A 13,650-nucleotide genomic window follows, 5' to 3' on the forward strand; every position below is an offset into this window, starting at 1 on the left:
TTCCGCGCTTTCAGTTGTCGCCACCGTTCAAACGCATGACCGATGTTCACTCAGGTCTTGGATCAGGCAGTAGCTTTCCCAAAAATAAAGTCTTGATAATGGGATTATTGTTGCTTGAAGTTAGTGTCAGAATCTCATACTTCCCCTTGCCCTAATCCACAGGAACAAGACTTTCTCGTCATGTTCCGTGAGACGTCACTAATGAGCGTCTGTTCTCTGTCTTGCAGGTGTAAACAGACCATCCCCAAACTTGACCCTCCTCCTCCCTCCCTGAACCGGAAGCGGGCCAGTAGAACAATGTCACCGGGCTCCGATGTCATAGCTGTGCCCACACCTGGAGATTTCGCCGCTAATGATGTGGCCCCGAGCCGCCGCAGCAGCGGCCTCTCCTTCCCAGACATCACCCCGAGTTCCCTGTCGTCCGCTGATTTTCACTCCCTCAGCAACGGCGAGAGCAGCTCCTGTTCGACCAGCGAGGACTCGGGGGTCCGCTCCGAGACCAAGTCCCTGCTGTCACCCCTGCGCGACGACGACGACCTCTTTGGAGACCGTGTGACTTTTCTGACGGCCTCCAGCGGCTGTGACAGTCCCACAGAAGAAGGAAATGAGTCGGTTCTCTCTCCCGCGGAGTCGTGTCCCGCTGAACCCAGCGTCTTCACCTCACACCTGGACACCCATGAGCAGCCGCTGCCCTTCTCCTCTCCTGTGAATGACACCTGTCTTCACATCAGTTTTTCTGAGGATGAGTTGCTGGAGAGCAGCCAGGATGACCCCACTGTCCCACAGCGGAGTTAGGAGGACAGGCTGACGTTCCCCTGGAGACCTTACACTATGTTCCTCAGTCTGCTTTCAATGGACACTGGGCTCCATTTCAGGACCTTGAATTATTCTGTCTTTTGTGGCACAGTACAAACATAGCATAAATGGGAAAAAAAGAATTGTATAAATGAAATTAGCCATTGGACAGATTTAGTATTTTTGTAATGAAATTATTAATAATCTAATTTCCTTTTTAGTGATTAGAACGTTGAGCAGAAAACATGTAGCATTTATCGCACTGTTAGTCGCACATTTACTGTAAGCCAATAAGGGAATGCGTTTTGTTTTTTTTGTTAGTCGTCGACGTTTAAAAAAAAAAAAAAAAAAAAAAAGATCATTATTTTGTGTAATGCTTCGCTCTGGTGCAAAAATGTTGTGGAAATAACCGTTTGTCCAGATTTCACTGTGATGTACAGGATGATGCTCATGCACATGTTGGTGATGTTGGGAAGAGCTTCCTCTTCTAAAAAGAAAAAAAAGCACCTGAGTGGATGATGAGTGGAAAGAAAAGAAAATGGAAGTCGTTAAATGGAAAAGAACCACAGAGAAGTAAGCACATCCACTTGTGGCTGTGTCGTAGGTTTCTGTGTTAGAGTTGAGTGGATGATAGCATGTTTTTATGTTGTATTCTTGAGTTTGTCAGATGTCAGATATCGGATAGATAAACAGAATAGCTGGAGGGGGATTTGTCCTTTTGTGTTGCATCGGTTCTGTATGTGGCATGTTTGCAGTGCAAAACAGATGGGATTAGGGGGGTTTTTTCAGCGCAGAATTAAAACAACTTCAGTTTTGACAAACATACAAAAGAGGAAAGCAAACCCTCAGAGAGCTGATGGTCTTGAAGGCTTTGAATTGCACCTCTCTGAGTGCAGAGTCTTTAATAAAGCAAACCCTCAGGCTCAGTGAGACGATAATTGGGGAGATCACATAGGGCCTTGGAGAGAGATCGTTTGGCAGATACATTTTTCCTTTTCTATCTTCATTTTTTTTTGTGTGAAATCCTGAATGAAAAGAAAACGTGTTGCCTTTTAGAGCTCTCAGGACTGTTATTTGTTCCTGTTTCGTGTTATTCTTTAAAAGAATTGGCATAAATGAATATTGAGCTGCAAAAGCAAATTGATTAACCAATTAGTCCATCACTAGAAAATTCAATATTTTGGAATTATTCCTCATTTTGAACTGTTGATGTCACTTTACTCAATGTTCACTCTTTTCAGGTGATTTATGGGCCGTGTGACTAGTTGGATAATCAATAGAATGGTCACGTGATCGTTACAGGAACAAGAAACAAGTCCGAGACGAGACTGAAAGGAACGTAGTGATGCAGCATCATGGATGCAGTTTAACATCACAACAAACTAAATCAATATTTATTCAAGTGAAAAAACAAACACGAGAAAACGCCCAGGCATTAATAACCAGATGAAATGCCAATGAAAATAATTACTTTAAATCCCAGAGCTGAACACATACCTCTTAATTTCCCCCCCTTTTTTTTCTCATGAGTGTTTTTACACAATTTCTGTTGTTACTGTGACTGCGGCAGATGTGATTGTTAATGAAGGCGAGAGTAAAAGCAGCTGTGTGAGGTGTAAAGAGCAGCAGCAGCAGCAGCAGAAGAAGAAAGGTGCAGGTGTAAAATTCCCACAGGCAAACATTTCACACCCAGAAACAAGCTTTTTCTCAACATCACACGACGTGGCGGGGGAGCTACTGTATAACAGCAATAACATGCAGAGGGAGAATATAATGATAAAGTGAAGGACTTTTCCCCCCCCCGACCTTCACCAGTTTTCCTTGTGTTCCTTTGCTTTTCTGACTGTCTGTATAAAATGTAGAACAACACCGGCTCTCTTTGTGTACTGCTGAAATCAGTCGTGTGTGTTTCTTTGACACGGTTAATTTCCCTTCACTACATCACAGCAAACTGAATTTTCCGAGCGCTCTGTAGGAAGATCAGGCTTCCGACTGTAAAGTGTTCACATACGGAGCTTAAATAGGTGCAGCAAGAAGAAATCAAAGCAGCTGCATTCAAAGCCAATAGCCAGAGGCCTATTAAAAAAAAAAAAAAAAAAAAGATGTTCTTTTCGTGTGTTTGAAAATGAATAGTCTGTGATCTCTGCTTTCATCGTTGCATTAACGTTTGACATTAACAGTGTTGCTCAATCATGTTCTCTTATTTCTAGGAACAGTTCTGCTCCTGAGGTCCCCGTTACAGGTGAGCCTCCTGCAAAGCTCGCCCCTGCAGTGTTTACTGTCACTGCGATGCAGGAGCAGGTGACTGACGTGTGTTCTATTTCTGGCACAGGAGCCGGATTCTCCTTGTGTGCTTTTGTACCTTCCCTCAACTTGGAATTCCCTCACTAGACAATTAATGATGCGTCGTGTCTGTGAGTCTCACGAGAGCAGAAGCTACTCCCTCATCTTTTCTTCTTTTTTTTCAGAGAGGCGGCCTCAGTCCGAGGAAGCTCAATACCAGTTCAATACGACTGATCTGTCGCTTTACGTAACCCCCTTAAAGCAGACGGCTATCGTCCTTTTATTGTGCCCATTAATGCTGCTGCAAAGTCATTAGTCTTTGTATGGACAGGAGCGAGCCTGTCAGCGATCAAAGCTTAGTGTGAGTGAAGTTAATGATCACAGAAAGGGAATGAAATCTCATCACATGCCTGTCCACTTTAACACATGCTTTTGGAGAAGATTCAATTGAGCTTTCTTGTTCCTTTTACAGCCTTAAGAGATTTACAATCTAATTATGATGAAATGTGGTGGAAAATGAGGCCTTTTTTGTGGCACATGTGCCTCGGAAATCTAAATGTGGCTGCCCTTTTTAGTTGATGTGGTATAATAACACTCAATCTTTCATCATCATGTTGTTTTCACACATTTCTGTTGCTTGGTTTCAGCACAAGTGTTTGTACAACTCAAATTTCTTTTTCCCAGCAGCCAAAAATGTTAGTTCTGGACACGGTAAATACTGTCACTGAATGAACCACCATTTGTTGACTTGTTGGCCATCCCACAATCAAGAAGACACAGCCGTCCAGCAGAGATCTCAGGAGCCTGAGTCCTGCTCCTTACTCTTCTTTAAAGTCCGCTGATAAGACCAGATACTAAACCCTAAACTGAGATGGTTCGGTGCCGTAGATGTTGTAGAGTCTTCACTTTGCTCCTGCCTTATGAGAAGGACAGACATTTCAGATATGTAATCACTGGCGTGAGATAGTTGGGAAGGCTTTGCTTTTCCACTTATGACAATAAACAAACTCTTAAATCTTCGGTACAACATTTCTATTTCGCTGACATTCCTCCTGTTTTCTTTAATTATGTATCTGGAGTAGAATGTTGCTCTGGCGTCCTTTTACTTGCATGTGATACTGGGACTATATTGCAAACGGTTAGACGGTAATAAAGTGAGGCAGCTGTGTTGCTCGTACGGTCTGCACCTCAGTGTGAGGGCTTGAGGTGCCGAGTGTCTGGAATGAGGCCCTGGAGGAAACCGTCGCCCCCTAGGTTCAAACCATTTCCTTTGCACAGATGTATTTTCCTCTGAGGTCAAGTGAAGGTGAAGTAACACTCTGGATATCTACCTTCTCCCTTTGTCACCTGCCCCCCCCAAAAAAGCTCTGCCACATCCTGAGAGCAAGGCACCTCTTGTTTGTACCAGGTGCTTTTGTGAGACTAAATACAGCTTATGATGACTAAGTTTATTGTTTTAGCAGATGGAGGTTGTTTAAAGAAAGAAACACTACCTCAATATGTTTGGCTGGTTGAGCTCTGTGGGAGAGTTTGCTTGAGAGCTGCTGCTTGGCCTGTTCAATATTTGGCTTTGGGTTTAATAAGTCGAAGCATGAGCAGGCGGTGGTTTGATGCCTGTGACATAAGCTGTTGGCTCCTGAGAAGTCCAGCTAAACATTACTTAAGGAATTCCTTGGATTACACAGACTAGATTTTCCTCTGACTTGAAATTTGCGCTTTTGATGCCACTCATGCACTCACACAAGTCTGTGACAAAAATATTTACTCTCGTATTATAATAATAATAATGATGATAATATTAAAGTAATTTATGTACAACAAGACATTTTTCACTCAGAAGGCTGCCACTCACTGGATGTTTTTGCTTTCTCTGTAAACTCTACAGATGGTTGTGAGTGAAAATCCCAGTCGATCAGCAGTATTTCTCAAATGCTCACACCAGCCCATCTGGCACCTCATTCCCGCCACATCCAAAGTCAATTAAATCACCTTCCTCCTCCATCCTGAGTTTGATCTTCAGCAGGTCATCTTGACCATGTCTATAACCTAAATGCAAATTGCTGCCGTGTCGCTGACTAAATCGTTGCCTTGACAAGAAGTAATAGAGGTGTACCTAAAGAAGACTGCAATCATTTCATTGCATTGTGATTTCCTTTTATTCATTGTATTCCTCCTGAGTAATTAAAACTCGGTGTTTAACGTTGTGCAGCTGCAAATTCGTTATCTCTGTTGACGGTTTATTTGGAGCATCAACACAATTATTATAATAAGAGAGAAATCAGTTTTAGGAGAGTTGCTAGGAGTCTGCTTTGCTGCTTTTCTTAAAGGTGCACAGACTGTTAGTTTAATAGTTTAATTTGTGTTTATACTACAAACACTCAGCAAAACAAATAGTTCAGCTCATTAAACCTGTTAAATCTGCAGCTTTCCAAATTCTCCATAGTCTCATCGGACTTTACATATTCCTTGGACCCAAAATACACACACAGCGACACGTGGAGCAACACATTGGACAGTTTACTCATAAAAGTGTAGTAAGTTGGTGAGGGCATAATATGGTTAGGGCTATATATCCGAGGGAGTCTGAAAAATGGATGATAATTGTAGGTTTGTTAGTTTGAGAGTATAGAATATGGAATTACTGCGTAATATCTCTGGCAGCTCTGAGTGAAAAAGCACTGGGCGATGGACGGCAGCCTCGCCTCTCATCACAGAGGAATGAAGGAGGAGTGAGCGAGATCAGTGCGCGCAATGGAGGAGTGAACATGGGGTTGGAGGTTTGGCACCCTCGTGTCTTTGTGAGAACGGATGGATGTAGTGTGGTGCAGAATAGTGATGTGTGTGTGTGTGTGTGTGTGTGTGTGTTTGAAAGCCTTGAGCTGCCTGGGGAGATTTAACGCCTGTGCCTTTAGAGAAGGCAGACACTGTACAGCTCTGTGGGTCCAAGGGAGTTTGTTCAACTCTACTGATTAGTTTTCGTCTGTGTTGTCGGAGCCTTTTAACCTTCACCGGGGCACAGGGTGATTATGACGGATGGAAACGTTAGGACTTAGACCCTCTTCCTTCAAAACAAGAGACAACACACTCAGCACAGTCTCGGTCTCAAAAACAAAAACCCCAGCCGATAAATATTACACTTTACAGCCCATAGACATTCATAAATCTCCGTATACAGTTCTCAAATAAGAATGTTTATTACTTAAGAGGTATGTTTGGCAAGGTAAATAGATGGTCATTCAGCTTCATTCAGCTTGAATGTACAATAAAGCTAGATTTAGGCCTTGTCTTACACAATGTGCATCATAATTAAGCCAAATATGATCATCCTTTTATTATGGTCACAGTTTTCCTGTTTTTGATACTGTTTTTTGTTTTTTTCAGTTCTTCAGTTTCTTCCAAAAATGTGCAGAGGTTAATTGGACACTCTGAACTGACCGCAGGTGTGAATGTGAGGGTGAATGGTTGTTTGTCTCTGTGTGTTGGCCCCGCGATGAACTCATGACCTTTTCCTCTTTCGCCCTGTGTCAGCTGGGCTTGGCTCCAACTCCCCACAACCCTTATGTGGAGGATAAAGTGGTAGACAATGAATGAATGAATGTATGAATGAATGAAGGATTCAGTCATTGTTCCAGACTGAAGGAGTTTCACATTGCACCAGAAAGACCAGCATTGGTAAATCAGAAACAATACTTTATTAATCCTGGAGGAAATTGTGTGTTCATACAGTTCCTCCATGCCAGATTAAGAGATATACAGTTCCAGATATTACAAAAAATAGAAGTAATTATGTTTATGAAATAGAATAAACACTGGTCCTCCAAGCAGTGTGGATTGTGCTAGAAGTTCAAAGTACTTTTACAAAGCTGGTGTCCTCATTTCCAGCCTGATATTGATTTTGTCATAAAGCAAATGTCTTTTTTTTCCCCCCCGTTGTCTCTGCTCAGTCCACTTTGTTATTGCACACTTCTGCTAATTCAGTAGTTAATTTCTTGTGGTGTCCAACAACAAATCCACAACGGTCAGCCTCATGGTGGCTCACTTACTTCTTGTTGAGAAGTAAGTGCATAACCAAAGTCTGTGAGATTTATTGTCTTAAAACCACATGTTTGTACGACATTTGCAGAGGCTGAGATAGTTTTGCTGTTCAGGAACTTCATCCTCTGGGAAGAAAACAAACTGTCTGTGCAAAATGTCATTGCTGTTTGTCAAACATTTGAGAGATTTCAGTCTGGATGAGAATAGCAGACGCCACTAAAGAGTCTCTCTACTCTGCATGTCAGGCTAAACAATCTGATATCACCAAATCTCTAACGGGACTAATGTGCTTTATTCTGACCTGCATTATGAGACCGTTAGAACTCGTAATGGCTCAAATGAGTGTCAGCCTGGCGATCTACTCTCATTATCCACAGACCTTTTTTTTATCCCACAGTCATCTGCAAGTATTCAATTTACCACAAAAGCCACAAGACAGCCATTGTCCCCCGTTTCAAAAACTCTGTCTTGCATGAGGCCAATTATGGACATCTGGACTCTAAATTTCTCCTTCTGCATTGTCTTTTCAAGTGTTTGAGGAGACTGGTTGTGATTTGTGAGGGCAAATTTACCTTTGCTTTGAGGTAAATTATGTGTGTGTGTGTTACAGCCTACAGACAATATGAGCATAATGACCTCATTTAGCAAATGATCTCACTTCACCCAAGTCCTTTAGCCAATACTTATTTAAAATATATATTTAAAGCTGTAGTGAAGAACTTTTTAGTGGCAACAAATGTCTATTACTTTCAAACCCATTGTCACACAATGCTGATTAAGCTCCAAACAAACAAACATTGCGACTGACTGAGGGAGACGGCAGAAGTTTTGGTTGAGGAGTTAACTCTCGTTCTCTGAAAATGACGTGTGAGGCGTGGGGTTAATTCCACACTCACGCTTTAACTTGGAACAATCGCTATACTAACAAACCACCACAAACTGTGCTCTGCCAGGTTTGACTGAGTAACTGTCATGTCACCAACCAGGCTTTTAAATAAAACATGAATGTGTATGTTGTAAAAATGTCGTAACTTGTCTCTTAATTAACATCCTCTGCTTTTTAACAAAGAGAGTAGAGTAAGTCTTTGCAGCGACGCGGTTTACGTGCAAACTATGTATAAAAAAAAAAACCTCATCAGTGTAGATCAGTGGCGTCAAACTGGCGGCCCGCGGGCCATATGCGGCCCCCCACGTAATATCATGTGTTTAAACACAATTTAATAATAAATATGTTTGCTAGACTTTCGCTTGTTATTATCACATTATTAAATGTATTGCCTTCAACATTAAATTACATTATTAATTACATATATATATTTAAAAGCCTGTTTGGTATTTTTCATTACAGTTGTCCATGTTATTGACTCAATTTTAGATTTTATTTCTCTGTTTTTGATATTCATAGCTGTGTTTTGCATCATTATACTGAAGGACACGTTGTTCCATATCAAAACAAATATTTTTACATTGAAATTCTGTGCAATATCATCATGGATATCTTTATTGCAACATCGGGATGGAATATTGTGAAATCATTTTTAGCTCATATTCCCCACCTGCTACTGAACAGTTGTGTTTTCCCAATTTTGATATTTTTTTCAATAGACTGGCCCCCTCTTATCCAGATTAGATGCTTATTGCCCCCCCCGCCCTGGTCATTTGAGTTTGACACCCCTGGTGCAGATGCCTGGTGAGAGGAAATGAAGATAGGGCACACAAAGTAAGATTTTATTTCCCTCTGACAGGAAGTCGCGCTTATAAATTGAATAATTCTTATGTGCAATACTCAATCTATATTCTCCAAATGGTACGTACTGAGAAAAGCAAAGCACATACATACGGCACATGTTTGTGTGTGTGTGTCAGTGCCTTGAGTTGGTCAGCACAGGCTCAGCCAGGTGTACCGTGTCATCTCGCTCCAAATCCGATATGTTTTCACTCTCAATTTATTTCCTGACATCCTGAGAAGAGATTGGATTTGGCTGCAGCATGAGGAGCGACATCCCTGGAGGAGAATCACACCGAGGAGACAGAAATACAACCGACGCTTTGGTTTCCCGTCTCTGTGTTGCATATTTCTCTTTTAGTCGTCGACCACATTTTTAACTGAAAAGGAACATTTTTCCATACTTACAATACGAAATGTAGAAAAACAGTGTTATGTGTGCATTATAATATAGATCGATACAAGAGCTGACCTCAAAATATCTGGTTCTGTTCATTCACTTTTAGAAAAAGGAAATGTATTTATTTCAATAAATAGGAAAAAAGCGATTCAACACTAAATGTCACACATTTTAAAAGGAGTGGGTAAAAGGACAACTTCCATTTGCTACAGATGTAATGTGGTCTTCCTTGGCATAGGCTCCACCCCTCGTTATCTCATCCACCTTAATAGCTTTCATCCCATGTACTACATACAGAAACATTTATTTTCTTAGTTCCTGAAAAAGAAATGACTCTTTAAAGAACATGTAAAATGCCTTTTGAGGCCATTGTCTCGCTTCAGTCACACATGTTCCAAAAAAGATATTTCCTCCGTCATGGAGGCAAATCATATTATTCACACTGTGGTCATAAATTGATTGGAACGATGCTGAAGCAGCATACGCTCCACTCTGTGAGGGGACACAGCGGGAAAACATCCTGTCCCATTTGTAGGATTCAATCTCATCCTTGTCACAAAACACACATGCGAACAAGCACATACACACACACACAAGCACATAAACACACACACACCTGGGTTAAGGAGCATTGATTTATCTACACTACCTCTATGACTTTGATTTATGTCTTTTCATTTGTATTTGTCCCCTCTCTCTTTTTTTTTATAGGTGTGGGGCGACTGTTTAATTGAAGTGACTTTGTCATGTTGTCAGGCAGCATCCTCACACTCACGCAGCAGGTAATGTTCCCATGTTGTTGCATTAAAACAGATTAACCTCAAAGCTTTTCCTGCAGTATCACCGACACATCACGCTCGCCCAAACAGATGATCATGACCTTGGAGCTTTCCTTTATTTAAAAAGAAAAAAAAAAGCTCTCTGTCTCAATTTATACTCCTGCTTCTAATACAGTTGCTCCTGGTTTTATTTCCTTCACCTACCTCTGATCTGTGGTTCATCTTCTCTGCACCTTTTCTTTCCCTTTTCTCCTATTGTCCTGTTTGCTCTGGTTTTTGTCTAGTTCTTCACCGTAAACACCTAATTTTCTCTCTGTCTCTCTGCTTTGAAAGCATCCCTAACACACTTGTTAGCACATCCTCACCTGGAATTTCACTGGTAGATTCCGCTGTAATCGGCAGATTTAACTTGAGCAGCCAAACTTGAAAACTTAGTGTGTTCATCAACTGTGTGATTAGTAGGAGAGCATACTGTATACACAACTCACATAACAAAAATGTCACAACAGGAATGTTAGGGGGGAAAAAAGGAAATTTTTCTTTCTCTGGTGCCAGAATAATTATATTTTAATTCATTGTTTTACTAAAAGTGCCTTACTTTTAAGGCACGGCAAAGCAAGTTTATTTGTATCGCACTATTCATACACAGGGCAACTCAAAGTGCTTTACAAGGACATTGAAATTGCATGAATATCATCATAATAAAAACAAGACATTAAAATGACATTAAAATAAAATTTAAAATAGTCACTGTGATAGTGATTTGCGAATACAAAGTGCATTTAAAAGACAAGAATGAATTGATAACTATTATTGAAGAATTTAAGAACAAGCTGCAGTAAATAATGAAGTTTTCAGGCCTGATTTATATGCACTGACAGTGTGAGCAGACCTCAGGTATTCAGGGAGTTTGTTCACACAGGTGAGGAGCAGAATAACCGAATGCTGCTTCACAAACCTGTTCCTGATTATCTTAGAGCTCTGGATGCTTCATAGGAAACCAAAAAAAACTAAAAAGGGCTTATGGATATAGTAAAATTAAACATTGTAAACAGTGTAAACATTTTTCTCATTGATTAATGATCTCAGTCTTTAGTTTCAATGACACATGATGACATTTGTTTAAATGATGTTCCAATTTTAAAGGAAAGGAGACAATAATGCACAACACACAGCGTTGGACACCAACAGACATTGGCAGAATCGATCACTCTGAATTAAAATAAAAAATAAAAAAAAAAAGAAGAAAAAAAAACTACTTTGATGCGTGTGGTCTTCATATCACCGAGCGTACTACTAAGAATCTTGGACATTGTGCAAATAACAGATGCTCGCCACCTCCGCATCACATGTTTCCAGTGTGCAAAAATAGAACATCAAAATGACACAAGTGTAGTTTCATCAAAGCTGCAAAATGAGTGGTTGTCTTTTAACAAATTACACCAGTAAATCAAGAGAATTGAATTCATCAAACCACACAGATGGAAGAATGGATAAAGAACATGTACCCTATTGTCTTATCTCAGTGCTCAGCGTCACATCCCAGTGTAAATAACAATGCTTATTAGATTCTTCTTTTGTTCTCCCCTCGTTTTCTTTTAACTTAGATGTGTGCATGTGTATTGCATTTAGCAGTGTGATGATACTGAGACATGTGTTAACTTGAGTTTACAGATGATTCTTGTTATTGTCTTCTTCAAAGGGCTGAGAAATGAGGGAATGGAGACGAGTAGTGATTCACATGTGGGTGGGGGCCTCTCTGTGAGTTGGTGTTGTTGTTTTTTTACGTGTGTCCCTGAAATGAAATGCGTGTCCCCATGTTCAAGGGTAAAGTTCCATGTTCGGCTAATGACTTGCAGCATAATAAAGTGCAGCCATCACACAGGGACGTCGATGTCGGGGACCACGGTTGATTGTCAGTTCATTATTGTTGGATGACAATACGACACAGAGGCGTATAAGTGTCTTCCCGCGTGAGGATACGTGCTCTGACTTTCACAGTATGTTTCATACTGTTTTCATTTACATAAAAAAAGATAGAAAGTGTAGCAGACGTATGGCAAAGCACATTATTTTTAGACTTTTAATAAAAGACGGGTAGGATTTCTCATGTTCATAATACAGTATCATCATAAGATGGTGTCTCGGGGCAGACATGCGATATATTTAGTGTTATGTCGACTGCTTTATCCTCTACATGAGGGTCATAGGTCACGAGCCAATCGCAGCTGGCACAGGGCAAAAGGCGGGGTCCACCTATGTTAATTAATGCTAACTAGGATAGCTTAGAAAGTACAAATGCAGTGTAAAGGAGAATAGTTGCACCAGGCTCAGTGTAACAGTAATAATAATCAAATAATATCCAAACAAGCAATTTCACATTTACAGTATTACACCGTACTCACTTTCATTGTAATACCACAGTACGACAGCAGTCGAACAAAAGAACAAAAACATATGCTGGACCACACTCTCAGTCTTATTCAGGAGGCAAAACAGACAGGATATTGAAATATGAAATGAAAGGTTGCCACTTCGTAGTAAAATTGCCGTGGCATCCTCTGAGGATTTTTACAAAGCTCAAGAAAAACATGAGCTTTTTTTTAGCGCAGGGGTACAAGCGGAGGCTTCCAGGAAAGAAAGAAAGAAAGAAAGAAAGAAAGAAAGAAAGAAAGAAAGAAAGAAAGAACAGTGTGATACTGAGAATGTATTAACTGACTGTGACTGTGTGTGGTAGAAGCAACAGAAGGCTGAAATATATTCTCCATTCTTACATGAAGTGTCCACTAATTACCTCATTAACAGACAGAACTTCTTTTTTTATTATTGTTTATGTAGATAAGTGCTAAATCTGCTCGAGATCTCTTGCTAAACAACCGCTGAGTGGGAAGAATAAGAGGCAGAGAAAAGAGGTGAGAAGAGACAAAACTGTTACCAGTGTTGGAAAAAAAAAAGGATTTAAGAAAATAGTACACAAATTAGAGAACTCTTAATTCTCTCTTATATTTCTGTATCCAATTTGTAGACATTGATAAGTGGGCGCCTGTCAGCCACAGCCTCATTTGAGTGATTGACCGCTGTGGCGATGGAGAATTCCCATCTGAAGAAGAGACTGCACCTTGTGTTCCCTGGGAAATGGCCACACTGATGTAACTGGAGCGCATGAAGTCCGTGATGAATACAGAGCAGAGCTGACCATCTGGATGACCGGACACTGCCGCCCAGGGTAGGAGCCTTTTGGGATGACACAACTGTGTCCATGATTTCACCTAAAAGGTCAGTTGTGTAGCATTTAGGAGAGTTAATTGGAATATATAGAATATAGATTTAGAATATAATTACTTTTGAATTAAAGGCTGCCATCTTGCACCACTATGTATCTGCAGCAGCCTGAACTCACATGTTTTGTGTTTGAAGTGGCGTTTTACTACATACATTTACTAACAGGGAAGAAGCAGGAAACAGCCCACCGCAGTTAACTGATGGACTTGGGAGAGTTAGGGTTGAGTGGGCTGCATTCTGCAGTCTCACCATTAGGTGTCACTAATTCTTACGCACTTTTGTTACATTTTTAGTTTTTAAATTTTAATTTAGAAATATAGAAAATCAAGGTCCTGGAGATCCTAAATATG

At 40.6% G+C, this 13,650-nt stretch overlaps 1 protein-coding gene across 5 annotated transcripts in view; it reads left to right on the forward strand.

Annotated features, from left to right (window-relative positions):
- si:dkey-34e4.1 (carboxyl-terminal PDZ ligand of neuronal nitric oxide synthase protein) overlaps window positions 1-2,664 on the forward strand; it is a 48,730-nt gene extending 46,066 nt beyond the window's left edge. For 4 of the 5 annotated variants that reach the window (XM_058618059.1, XM_058618060.1, XM_058618061.1 and 1 more), the window contains one exon: window positions 228-2,664. In XM_058618059.1, coding sequence (XP_058474042.1) covers window positions 228-795 — 568 coding nt within the window. In that variant the 3' untranslated portion in view covers window positions 796-2,664. The remainder of the gene's footprint in view (window positions 1-227) is intronic. The other variant, XR_009233950.1, reaches the window with a different exon arrangement.
- Window positions 2,665-13,650: the final 10,986 nt, after the last annotated feature.

Source organism: Solea solea, chromosome 19, assembly GCF_958295425.1.
Source record: "Solea solea chromosome 19, fSolSol10.1, whole genome shotgun sequence".
NCBI lineage: Eukaryota > Metazoa > Chordata > Actinopteri > Pleuronectiformes > Soleidae > Solea > Solea solea.